The sequence below is a fragment of the Penaeus japonicus genome, unplaced genomic scaffold (genome assembly GCF_977035675.1).
Source record: "Penaeus japonicus unplaced genomic scaffold, GWHDUDI00000001_assembly GWHDUDI00000020, whole genome shotgun sequence".
In the NCBI taxonomy this organism is placed as follows: Eukaryota; Metazoa; Arthropoda; class Malacostraca; order Decapoda; family Penaeidae; genus Penaeus; species Penaeus japonicus.
In genome coordinates this window covers 37930619-37944332 of record NW_028234422.1, presented here as the reverse complement: position 1 = coordinate 37944332, position 13714 = coordinate 37930619, and the positions used below count along the sequence as shown (strand labels likewise).

Here is a 13714-nt window from a genome sequence, read left to right as displayed (position 1 = left end):
TGTTAGGAGTTTCCTGCAGTTCTGTATAGTCACCACTAGTTGATGGAATTGGTATGTCACTCACAGGATTACTATAGGATTGTTCTGTACTCTGAGGTCTGACTAAATACTGTGTTTTGAAGACACTCCCTGGTACTTCTTGTGCAAGTAAAGTTACACATTGAAATGTTTCCCGGGAGGATACAAAGGCACGACTTGTGCCTATCTGCTGGCATGGAACAAATGGAGGCATGGTTATGGTAACAGGTTGGCAATGTATGTTTTGTGGAGGTATTTGTGCTGGGCATCTACTCATCTGTCCTTGCTCTATTGTATTTAAATTCTGCATGATTGGCAGGGCAGGTACTTGAGATGGTGGGCTGCTAGGTCGAGGGTCATCTGGATGCATCACCCATGACAAAGATTTTTTGGACTTTGTACTTGTTAAAATCTTTTGGGTCTCTTGTGAGGGACACTTGTCATGAGAACCTAAAGCTGAATCACTGTTGGTGACTTGACTTTCAGAAAGGTAAACATTTTCTGCTTGGAAATCTGAATCCTTGGGTACATCAGTACTCTCATCACTTCTCCAGCCATCATCACTCATAAGCAAATCCATTGCACTATATGCTATGCCTCTTCTTTCACGTTTCACTGTGGCATTCTCCTTACTATCATGATCTCTAATCTCTTGTTTTATGGGCGTGATTTCGGGAGTGACTTGCTGATATGAGGCTTCCCTCCTCCTTATTGGAAGGCTTTCTAAATAGGGTGGGTCAAAGCTTAAAGGGTCTAGCTCAGAGGATGGAGGTCCTAATTCCATCGCTGAATCTGTTTTCTGATAGACTTCCTTTTGTTGTAAATCTAGTGGATCTGTATTCTGGAAGCTATTTTTCTGAAGATTAGGTAAAATCACACTTGATGTAGGATCCAGAGACATGTTACAAACTTGCACAGGGTCAAGAGGGATATTGGTGTCAGTTCTTGAGAGTGATTCTCTGACCTTTTCTTGTTCCTTCTTAGAGCCTAGCATTGGAAGGAGACGTACCTTGCCACCCATTCTCACTGGAATCATCAATACTCCCTTTTTTTTGACAGCGCTACCATAGACTTCATTTTGCCCTTGCATGTTTAGAGGAGATTTTGAAGAATCTTCATTTTCTACCTCTTTGACAGGCATTTCCATAACTGTCATCTCAGTGTAAGTATCTCTCATGTCATCATCTGTAATCTTTCTCTCTGGGTACATCATACCAAGTACCTTCTTTTTTAATGTAAAAAGCTTCTTTTCATCCTCAGAAATAGCTTTCCAATCAGCTTTCATGATCTTTAACTTCTTTGACTGGTTATGGTTGTCATTAGTGGATATCTGTACATTTAAGATAATATTTTTATCAAGGTCATCCCTGACACCATTCCCCTTGTTACTTTGTTTCTCTTCTGTCTTAAGAGGCAATGTGCCTGATGTTTCAGTTGTAATCTGACTGTTGACGTGTGTCTGAACAACTTTATCTGTTTGTGTGAAATTTGAGGTCAGGGTCATAGAGTCCTTCCTTGGCCTCCCCCTTGGTCTTCCACGCTGAGATGTACTCCTCCTTTTCTTCTCATACTCTTTGGCCTCTTCTACTGCTTTGCAAAGGATTTTCTGCCTGCCTCTCCTCTGTTTCTTCACCTTGGGCATCTCAACAAGGTCTTGTTTCCTACTGATGTTCTTGTGATCCGGGCTGGATATGTCCTCCCAACATGAATTGTCCCCTTCACTCATCTCGGGCGGGTCATCTACTTCCTCTTCATTAGACAGTGGATCTTCATATTGGTTTCTCCTGGCTTTGTATACTTCTTCTGTGGATCTCATTGGTCTCAAAGGAGCATTTGTGACCTCAGCTGATGGAGGTTTCATGAAATTTATAACCTTTTCATCTGCCACCAGCATTGGTTTGACAGTATTGCGGGATGATTTTGGTGCTTTTTTCTTGATATTGCTGAGGGATATTTTGTTTGCATCACATTCATTGCTAGCAGCCTCAACCTCTCTTGGGGATTCGCAATAAGTCTTATGTTTTCTCTTCCCCCTGCAGATGTTATGTTCAACTGTCGTTAGGATAGCACCGCATTTTTCTTTGGCAACGAGTCCTCGGCTCTTCAAGTATCCTTCAGCTGTGGTTCCACTGACAGCTTTATTTCGGACTTCAGATCGTCGTCTCCCTGTAACAAGTTTCTGCATTAATAATTTTCTATCACAGACTACAAGGCTTGCATAACTAACCTGAGCATATCTTATAAAATGTATAAAAAATTGCATAAAACAAGTTGCTTTTTATCATACCCTAGAGAATTCTTCCAAGTTACTGGGTATCATAAAATGATTAAAAAATCTCATACCTTTACATCTATTTCAGCATTAACATTACTAAGCAAAGCACATCCTGGAAACCAAAACCTAAAGAAAGAGCTCACCTATATCAGATATTCCGTCTGTCTGTTGAGCTCCACTGGCAGGTTCAGCCTGATTCTTCAAGCCAACAGCAACTAAGAGATCCTCCTTCAACTGCAGGACAGCGTTCTTTACCTCTGATGTGACTGATCTGTCGACCATTGATACTGCTTTTGCTGATGGTGTCTTCGTATCTGCTGGAGTTGAAAGACTTATTCAAATCCTTATGCCTCCTTCAGTAATGTAGTCTATGTATAATCACCTCAACTTCAAATACATTTTGATGTTGAAAATACAACAATGCAGTGCTATTTGCTTATTATGAGTAAATATGGGACTTTTTTGTGGCCTGAAGAGTGACCTTATCTAAAGAAGTTCTAATATACAGAAGCAAAAAACAACAATAAGTGAAGGGAGAAGGAAAAGGAAAAAATAAGTGAGGAAAATTGGCATAACCATGAGGATGACAATGAAAGGGACAAAGAGATAATCAACCCAATTAAACTAGGGTGAATGTATACATAAGCTCCCCACTACACTCGCCTGCATTCACACATCATGCACTTTCTATTGTGGATCAGATATCGTATTATAGTAATAATGATAATGATATTTATAATCATCCTAATTTTTTTTTTTTCTTTTTGAGAAATTGTCCTATGTAGTAAAACCTCACCTGAGGTTTGTATAATCATAGTCAGCCTCTCCTGCTTAGCCCTTCCTTGAATTGGCTGACTTAGCAGATCTCCAATTGCTGCTGGAGTAAAGGGAACACTGGCCTCAGCCTGTGTTGCTACCCTCTCATGATTGTATAACTAATTCTTTATCCCCCCACATAAGTATTTACATAGAATTTACATACATTATCATCTTACTGTTCATGACAAAGTTTTGAAAAAGTAACAAAACCCTATTTTCCTCTTTACAAAAATGTCTAACAATCTTGATAAACTTACAAGCAAGAAAAAAGCTCTTCCATAAAATAAGTAAATGTGTAAAATGAGTAAATGTGAAATAAAGATATAGTTGCAAAAATGTTCCCCCCCCCAAAAAAAAAGCAAGCAAGCAAGCTCAACATAATGAGACAAAATCTGATACAAAAATTGAGGCACCTACGAAGCAAACAAAGGAATAAATAAGAGTAAAAGGCTATGTGACTGGCCAGGAGCATGGCAAGCAGTCAGTGGAGCACTTGCCACAGTAGCTAGAAACAAAAATTGTATCCTTGCAATGTAGTCCACTCAAGCCAACAGATAGCCTGGTATCATTGGGTTAAATGAGACAGATAAATAGATAGAGAGAGAGAGGAATAGAAGAAAAGGAAAGGAGAACAAGAAATAAATAATCAATACCGTAGGAAAAAATAAAAAAATGTGCATGTTACCAAGGGAAGCGGCCTTACTTAAGACAGTAGACTTGAGCGCATCATAATGTTGCATCAGAGCATCGTCTGTTTCAAGGACATCCATGGGCATGGCGAGGGTAACTGCAGATGTGGTGGCAATATGCTGCAGCTCATACTTTAGGCCAACTTCCTCACGTTCGGCAGATTGGAAGTCCAAGCACATCTGGAAAGTGCAAAGGTAAATGGTTGGGCACAACTGAACTGTAATAATTTCTTCCTCTTTAGGGATGTTATTAAGGGTTGTCACTTCTACCTGCTATAGTCCATGAATGCACAATCGAGGGCTTGAAGTAAACACACTGTTGAGTAATATGCAAGAACTTTAATAATGAGCTGGAGCACAAAATAAAGAGAGGGTCTCATTGCTGCCGTTGTCTCTCGTGTAACAACAAAAAAGCCTCCGGTTCCAACATTACATGAGTGAAACAGCAAGTATAACATGTAGAAAACAATACATTCTTGTGCTATACATTACATGAAAGGAAGACAATAATGTTCGATAATATCATCAAGTATACAGTGACATGTAAACGAAAGAAATAAACGTCTAATGCAATTTTCATAAGACTATAACTATATCACAGTAACATTTGGCAGCATTTTCGAATGTCTCTCTCCTCACATAGGTCTAGACGACATTATGCTTGAATGAGACACTATCACACTATACCCACAAGGGATGTTACATCTTGAAAAGCATTCTCTGATGTCTTTAGCTGGACAAAAATAGGAAGCTGTTAATCATAACATTTACCTTTGCTTTTACGTATTTCAAGAAAACATTTAAACCCTTAAAGTTGGATTACTTTCTGATATTACATACTTGTGGCCTAGGATATTTTTCATAACGCTAAAGTCTTATGAATAAGATCTAGAAAGAATTCTGATGTTTTTCCAGAGTGCTCACTGGTATTTATTCATCCAATCCTTTCCTTTATTTATTTATACATTATCATTTACATTACTTTTTCTTATTTACTTTATATATAGTAAGAGTGTAATGAAAATTTTTGTATTCTTAATTTGTATAATGTTTTTCCTCTTCATTCACACTATTTTTCTCTTCCAGTGTAACAAAAGGCTTAACTTCATAAACTATCCTACAGCTTTTCTCTATCATCACTCATTTAATTATTGATTTTATTTCTTTATCATATCAAATGCATTAGAAGTACAACAGAAAGCATTTACTTATCAATCTATATGAAGGTTTATGTTCTTATCCATTTAATTCATTCTCCACTATTTTTTTCGACTTCCTTTACATGCAATCACAAAGCAAAGAATAACATGACTTTCAGGGTTTTAAAGAGAATCAGGTTAAAACAAATAACAATATAAAAGTTGATTTATATAATTCATATGAGATTTTAAAAACTAAATCAGATTTAAACCTGCCTCTGCAGCAACTGCAATTAAGTCATTTTTAGGTTCTTTGATTTAATTATAGTGTAGTGGCTTTCTGATACATAAAAGCCACTCTGAATTCTATGGTGTCATTGTCTGAACCTTGAATAATGTGTAGTTTCTCAGATAAGGTAAAAATAAGTCACAGAACATGATAAAAATATGCTTCACTGATTATGAATAAAATCAGGGTTAACCCATTCATGCCGGGCACATTAGTTGCCTGATGCTGCTCCCACCGTGAAGATAACAAGCACATGCAGCCTCCATGTGTGGGGTCTCTTGCAATGCTGTGCTGTGCCTCTCGGATGGATTTTCACCCATTTGATTCTACAGGATGCTATTTTTTTTTTTTTTTTTTTCCCCCCCTTCAAATCAAGGACAATGCCAAAGCCAAAATAGATGCTGACTTTAATAATGTATTATTACTCTGCTATTACTTACTCATTTCATCAATGAATTATCTTTCTCAATTCATCTTACTTACTTCATATGCAGTAGCAGTATGATGGAAGACGCCATCTATCTCCATAGTGCGGAAAATGATAGCCGGGTCTGGATTCTCTGCCTTGTAACGGAAGGGCTCAATCAAATCTTTTAGGTGATAATACTCCTCCTTCACGAGACGAATCTTAAAGAACTGCCTGGGATTGTAATAGTGAGAATAATTATCAAAAATTCAATATTTTCAAACACTCTTGTTTCATAAAAGATAAATAATCTTTCAATATCAATGTGTGCCATTAGTCTGTCACATATAACACACACATAAATAGTCAACAATAAAACAACCGACTCATTCTTTCCTTTCAATATATCATAAAAGTTCTAAACAAGACATGAAGGGACTTATTATTCTTACCTCATTGGATGCTTATAATAAATACCATATAAGGTATAGAGAGCCCCCACTCTCATCTTCGTCTTCTGGGAAGGGGTTAGGAATCGCTTGGTGATGTCGGCAACTTCTTCTGAAAACTCCAGCAACTCTTTGAAACTCTGACGGCCCCTGTGGGTGAAAGGGGAAGATAAAAACACAAATGCTAGGGTTTTATGTCAGTTCGCAGAAAGGATTATATCTTATTGTGTACACATAAGAACACCCACATACCCCCACCCCCCCAACTCACTCACTCACACACATACATACATACACACACACACACACACACACACACACACACTATATTTATCATCAGTAATAACTTTGTAGAGTACAATAGGGTTACTCAAGTTTCCTAATGCCACCTGTTCAGCCATACTTTTATGTGGAAAGAATAGGACAAACACACATTTATACATTTTTTCACTCTCTTTTTCTGTGGGCACTTGGGCAACTGCAGAGAGAAGGTATAAAGTACTGCATACACTTTCATAAAGGCTACTTCAGTACTACCTGAGAAATGCATATTAAGTAAGTCAGAAAATATCTGAGTATCTAAGCAGAGCTTCAGATCACCACATTCATTTCTTTTATATAAAAATATATTACAAAAAACTCTACATTATCATAATCATTCTTTCCTTTCTACACCTCAACTCCTAATATCTACCATATCAAATGCAAATGTAAATACTAATATTAAATACATAGAGCTTTTCATATGAAAAAGGACATCAAAATACAGGCAACTGCATACACTACCTATATATGAGGGAAAACTTCATTCCTTTCCAGCATGAAGAAAAAGCTGAAAATCTCCAGCTTTCCTCATTTTCAAACTGATGTAGGAGCTCCAACAGGTCCTCCAAATAGCCTGAAGCAATGTACCAACTCCCTGTAAAGATTAAAAGGAATGTCCTTAAGCTAAGGAGAGATTTAGTGTAAATAAATAATGAAAACAGTGGTAGTGAAACAAAAAACAAAAACAAAATAAAACTTTCTATTAAATATCAAAAACTACAGAGATGATGAAAATCACTTACCCGTAATGGAGTAAGGCTGGCCATATTTAGAACCTTTGTTGGACAACTTTAGAACGTTATTTTTGCCAGTACTGATGACTCTGGACTCATCTTCTTCTTCAGCAGTATCATTTGCTTTCTCTGAATCTTCTCTGTCACTCACTGCTATTTTTCTCTTGGCTGAAATCCCTTTGCCCTTCTTTTTCCTAACCATTTCTACTGGTGGAGAACTTGTGCTTTCATTAAAGATGTTTGGCATGTCCAAATTGGTTCTCGTGCTTGTGTCTTTCAATGTCGCCACTTTAGCCTTCATACGTCTCTTCTGGACTGGCTTGCTCTTCTCAGCTACCTTCCTCGGAGGTTTCATGATTGTCTTACTGCCAGCCATACTCTTTCTTCTCTTTGCACTGTTGACCCTCTCATCCTCATCTCTCTCTTCCTCAGAGGGCTTGTACTCTTGACTACTTGAGTCATCAGAAAGGTCCATGTTATCACTGTCATCACAGTAATATTTGTAGTTTTCTAGTCGCTTTCTCTTTCTTTGGCTGCGCATCCTTTTCCCCTGATCCACCCCCTGCTTCTCTTCCTCCTTGGGGACCATATTTTCCTTGGAGGGCGTCCTGTTATTGTGTACAGTTTTGGATTCCATAGCTGCAAAGTTCTTGTCAATTCCTGCATCCTTGTTTCCTTTTCTTGTTTCTGCACTCTGTACAATATCATCAGGCATTTTATGCTGCTTTGTGTCCACTCTCGTATGCAACTTAATTCATTGTGATCTGAAATTATCACAGTAATCAATATGTGCCAAGGTAACTTAAATAAATAAATATGAAGAAATTTGAGAAAATAGACATTCATTCACTGAGAGTAAATAAATCAATAACTGCTAAGGATTACATTAATATATATGTTGAAATGATATAAAAATCTGACAACTGAGACACAAGGTCACATAATAAATTAAAAAATATATGAATTAAGGATGAGAAAATGGAAAAAAAAAAAAAAATGATGGTGATGAAAATATTAGGACAGTCTTTACTACTATTCCGGTTGTGCACCCTATTTCCAAATGCCACTCTTTTCAAACTACTCTAATTCTGAACTGTGAGTTTAAGAAAATTTTGTCTTTAACCCGATACCGCCGGCCACCGTCCACAGACGGCGATTATGTAATATGCATAGTGCCGGGTGCCGGCATGCGCTGTCAATCGTATAATTGATTTAGGCCTATGCGTTCGAGAGCCCCAGCATTGCAGCCATGCAAAGACGAAACAGTGCCGGCGGGAATAAGCAAAATGGGTTTCAACTCACTTCCAAAACCTAGATGGCACCACTTTCTTCTAGCACCAGCAGGAGAAAGAGCCTTGAATGGCACCCATCTACAGTCTCTAGCAAACACTATCTCTATAGAGGGATGGCACATCGCAAGTTGCCGACCTCTTGCTTTAAAGTACCGCAGATGAAAGATGTGCAGGCAGAATGAGAGGAGGAAGGTGACTTACACCATGCCCAATGCCTTCAATGTGCCCCTGTTCCAGTAGGGATGCCTTTTATTCTGGCACTCACTGTTAAAAGCACAAGTTTCCTTCCTCTTCCCTACCTCTTCATTTTGGATGGTTATAAGTTTCGTGTTTGTTCGTGACAGCACAGAAATACGAAAAAATAAAGTTGCTTTTTGTCCCCCCCTAAAACAGTAATACTTCTATCATATTGAGTATAAAGAAAAAAATGAGTTGATATGGACCCTGAACTACAATTTTAGTCAACTGCAGAATTGATGGAGCCTGTGATATGACAGATATAAATTTCTAAAAACAGTAAAACACACAAAAACAAAACAAAACACAAAAATGTCTCTAGCTCTACAATGAGTGACTAAAAGGGAGTGGGAAAAATCAAATTATGTTGCAGAAGCTGCCTCGATCAGAAATAAAACTCATCCTGGAGCCTGTGTAAGCAAATCTATCCCCCGTCGGCAAGGGGTTAATTCTGAATATATTTCTATAACCGGATCGCCAACATAGTATTAACATCGTTCATATTTCCTTTGCAATCACATCTTTCCTTCCCTCTTTCCAGCCTCCACTTGCACCATCAGAACTCTCTACTAAAGTAAATGCAGATATTTTCATGCTACTACAATTATTTCATGTTATTATCATTATCATTATCTGGTACTTGGGGCAATTGCTCATCTTATTTTTACCTTGAATCATGTATATTTGTAGTTAAATGTGTCTAAATAATGAGTTCTGGGGGCCCACGGATGGATTAATTCACTTTCTATGATTTCCTATGAGGAAAATAGTTTCGAATTCTGAACATTTCCCTATCCGAATTTCAGCTGGAATGAATTAAGTTTGGATTTAGAGGTCCCACTGTATAGTATACTCAACATAGTTTGACTTTCTTTACATAGTTATAGTGAACACATATGTTTTGTGTACTTGGCCAATTTGATCTTGAGAATTTTTAATCAAAATCACAAGCCACTGCCATCTTCTTAAAGGAATTTCTTATTCAAGACATAACCAGTAAATAATTTCAGAACTTCTAAAGGTCAAAATGATTTCCTCTTAACTCTAAATTACACTGCCTTGCCTTTTACCAACAACAATTGCAGTCTCTCATACCATAGAAATGCTAGTGGGTTGCCTTTCAGTCCCTAATCTTTGTGATTTTGGAACCTAGGACGGACTCCTCAGACCACAATGCATCTGTGCTACCAGGCTCTTGCAAGGGCCATCAAACATCCATCATATATTTTCTAGCAAAATAAGAGCTTGGATTGCTCATTTATCTTAACAATCACCTGGGAGGTCTACATGCTTCATCTTACTGGAATATATATGATGTATATAGGCCTTGGTATATATACAAAATGTATATAGGCCTAGGTAGTTGCTTGAGACACCAGAGATGTGTCTTTGATAAGTGACTGTAGGCTTACCTCAGCTTTCTGCATACATGACTTTAGTTAGTTTGCCTTATCAATTAAATCTCATAATTCAAAGAGAGAAAATATACAAGAAAATTAGTAAGATGTATTAGTTTTCATGGCACCTTTAACAAATCCCTCATATTCCTGTAGCAATTTTAGCGAGTTATTTTCTTGTATCAACCCATTGCAGATGGGGATATATTTGCTTGCCCAATCCCCATGACAGGCACCAGTGCCACCTACACTGTACCCCAGATGTATTTTATTTTAGACTGAGGCAACTTCACATGACATATCACGACTTTTCCTACTCTCACTCACTCAACTAAAGCTATTTTAGTGTTCATGATTATTTTGCATTATATTGTATTATGAGACATCAGTCATATGACAAGCTCTGTCAATGTTGCAGTTAACTAGAATCATGACATAAGTTCATATCAGCTCATTATTTTCTTTATATGATAGAAGTGTTGCAAGTTTATAAGATGACAAAAAGCAACTTTATTTTTTCATATTTGTTCACGACAGTACACAAATAACCATCCACAATGATGATAATATGAATATATGGGGAAGAGGAAGGAAACTTGTGCTTATGATTGTGAGTGCCACAGTAAAAGGCAGCCTTACTGCCACAGGGGCAAATTGTAGATATTGGGCATGGTTTGAGTCACTTTCCTCTTCTCATTATACTTGCACATCCCTCATCACCAGTACTTTAAAGCAAAAGCTAAGCATGTTGCTGTGTGTCATCGTTCCCTGAAGTTAGTACTTGCTAGAGGATGGATGGGTGCCATCCTTTCCTGCTGGTGCTCAGAGAAATTGGTGCCATTTATGTTTTACATTTTAGGTGAAACCCATTTTGCTTAACCCATTCCCGACGGGGGAATTCTAGCCTTGAATGTCCAAATGCCGGGGCGTTCGAATTATTAGGCCTAAATCAATTGAATGGCTGGCACAATACTGTGCCGCCCGGCAACTGGGCTTTTGAATGCACGGTACACATGCTGTACCACCCGTCCTGTGTGGGTTAATATTATGGCATTTAAAATAATACATTTTGAAATTTACCTCATCACTAATCAAATAGAGTTAATACTCATAGTCCACTCTCCCTCAACATTAAAGATGGCATGACGACTATCATTATGGACATTATGACACCACCCGTGAGGCCAAAACCCTATGCATGTATCATGTATCTCATGACACCTATGTGCAATAGGTTAATTTAATACAACTCAACTGACATGTCTTCAAGAAATGTTATTACACAGATAAAGGGGGATTTTTAAATCCATTGCAGATGGGTGTCATGACATACATGACTCAGGAGCTTTGGCCTGACATTTTGGATCACTGTTATTTTATCGTGCCATGAATAATGAGCGATGATGACAATTGGCTACAATATTAACCCATTCACGCCAGGGCCGTTCCGGCTTTGCACGGTCGCAATACCGGGGTTCTTGAACGCATAAGCCTAACGCCTCGAGATTCTCGGACGCACAAGCCGCGAGCCTGGGCTGCCCGCTCGCTCTACCCGAGCACGCGGCTTCCCCTCATAGCTCATCACGGGCATCTGACGCGAAACCCACAATACGTGCTATCACGTCAACCAGCTCCAATGGGTTAAGCAAAGTTGTTTCAATTAAAATCTAAAACACAGATGGTACCAATTTCTCTGGGCACCAGCAGGAAAGAAAACCTTGAATAGCACCCATCCACTGTCTCTAGCAAGTACTTAGCAAGTACTATCTTTAGAGAACTATGACACACAGCAAATTACTGACCTCTTGTTCTTAAAGTATCACCGATGAACGATGTGCAGGCAAAGCAAGAAGAGGAAGGTGACTTTAAACCATGCCTAGTGTCTACAATGTGCCCCTGTGCCAGTAGGGATGCATTTTACAGTGGCACTCAGCCATAAGCAGCGGTTTCCTTCCTCTTCATGTTAACTTCATTATGGATGGATATACGTTTTGTATTCATTCATGACAGAACACAAATACAAAAAAATAAAATTACTTTTGGTACTCCTATAAAACAGCAATACCCCATACTACAATTTTAGTCAACAGTTTCATATAATTCTCTCAACAAAATAAAACACACAAAATTAAAACAAAACTGGCTCTAGTTTTACAATGTGTGACTAAAACAAAGTGGGAATAGTCAAGGTATGTTGCCTGAAGCTGCCTTGCTATGAAATAAAACCCATCTTGGAGACTGGACAAACAAATCTATTCCTGTTCACAATGGGTTAATATCAATCAGAAACAAGAATTAGAAAAATATTTAAATGTTGCCAAATGTTATGAAAAATTTTCAACTTCATTTTTCTTGGGAAAAGATTTTCTGCTTCTTTTTTTTCGTATGATAACTCTATATTCTCTTCACCAATATAAAAATTGGTAGTGCCATTGAACTGTGAATAAGATTTTATAAAACATTTCTTCCTATTTGTTACATTTACCTTTACACAGAGACAGACACACAGACATAGACACACAGATACACAGACACAGATACACACACACACACACACAGAGTTGGGAAAACTAATGTAAATTGCAAATTTGTGGTATAAACAATGCACAATAATAGTACACAAACAAGAAAAAAAAATCTAAGACACATTTTCAATTATAAAACTTCTCCCCCTTCTGTGGGACAGTCCCAATAAACTAAACCGAGAGGTGGTCTTACGGGATTTTCACAAAGCTGCTTGTCCTGTGGGGTTTATTGTTAAAGGGCAGCCTGCATAAATTGCACCTTGAAACCATAATCATACTTTATTCCAATGCATAACCTACCTAACCAAAGCAAGCCATGGATATTTGAACATAACACCATTCATGGTGACACTTATCAATCTGAAAACTGTGCTAAAAGGAACAAAACATGAGAAATTACCGGGGAAATAAGAGCACATGCGTAAGAAAAGGCAAATGTAATTTACCTTGTCTTTTCTCACGCCGTCTACATTGAAAACTAATAATAAAGGCATTAATCTTAACATACTAGACATTAAGCAAAATCACACTTTAACTTGGCTCTGTCACGAATGTTAATTACACTGTGGTATCATAAGAAATATCATTTCCGTCTGTGCCTTTGATCATCTGAAATGGATTTTATATCAAAAAGTGAAGTTTTGAAAGTCAACAACAACGTTCCTCCTTGCACTTAAGTGAATTTCCAAAACTAGTCACTTTTCACCTATTGGCGGTCCTCAAGTATAATTCTCTCTGGTCTGCAAGCCATAAATACAAACCTTGTGATTGATAAAAATGTCAAGTAATCCAGTAAACTACATGTGTTATCAGGAAAAAATATTACAACCTGGCAACTTTTCATATAAACAGAAGGATGGTCGCTTACAATACTATAGTTGAGATAGCGCTGGGTTATCATATATTAGGGAATACACTGGAACATTTCTCAGTTCTACCCTGATGTCTGGTATCATAATGAATATAAATTAATTATTCAACTATTAATAACTCATTTTCTACACACGTAAATACTCACTGACATACCAAGGCTTAGATGTTGCTGCGTTATCGGATATAATTATATGGTGGAATTGCTTTTTCAGTAGTGCATAAAAAGCGAATATATAATTATCGATTTC

General features: G+C 37.7%; 1 protein-coding gene across 12 annotated transcripts in view; it reads right to left on the bottom strand.

Moving 5' to 3' along the window:
• The window catches only part of Pbp45 (proximal sequence element A Pbp45), a 15227-nt gene extending 1766 nt beyond the window's left edge, over positions 1–13461 (bottom strand). Inside the window, exons 1-8 of one of the 12 annotated variants that reach the window (XM_043011828.2) lie at positions 13423–13461; positions 7152–7906; positions 6871–7003; positions 6088–6234; positions 5713–5869; positions 3816–3981; positions 2437–2610; positions 1–2184 (exon numbers count right to left, since the gene is read on the bottom strand). The exon at positions 1–2184 is cut by the window's left edge and continues 1766 nt beyond it. In XM_043011828.2, coding sequence (XP_042867762.2) covers positions 1–2184; positions 2437–2610; positions 3816–3981; positions 5713–5869; positions 6088–6234; positions 6871–7003; positions 7152–7857 — 3667 coding nt within the window. In that variant the 5' untranslated portion in view covers positions 7858–7906; positions 13423–13461. Of the gene's footprint in view, positions 2185–2436; positions 2611–3815; positions 3982–5712; positions 5870–6087; positions 6235–6870; positions 7004–7151; positions 7907–12786 lie in introns of all 12 variants that reach the window. The other 11 variants (XM_086548445.1, XM_043011827.2, XM_086548443.1 and 8 more) reach the window with 11 other exon arrangements.
• Between the last annotated feature and the right edge of the window lie 253 nt (positions 13462–13714).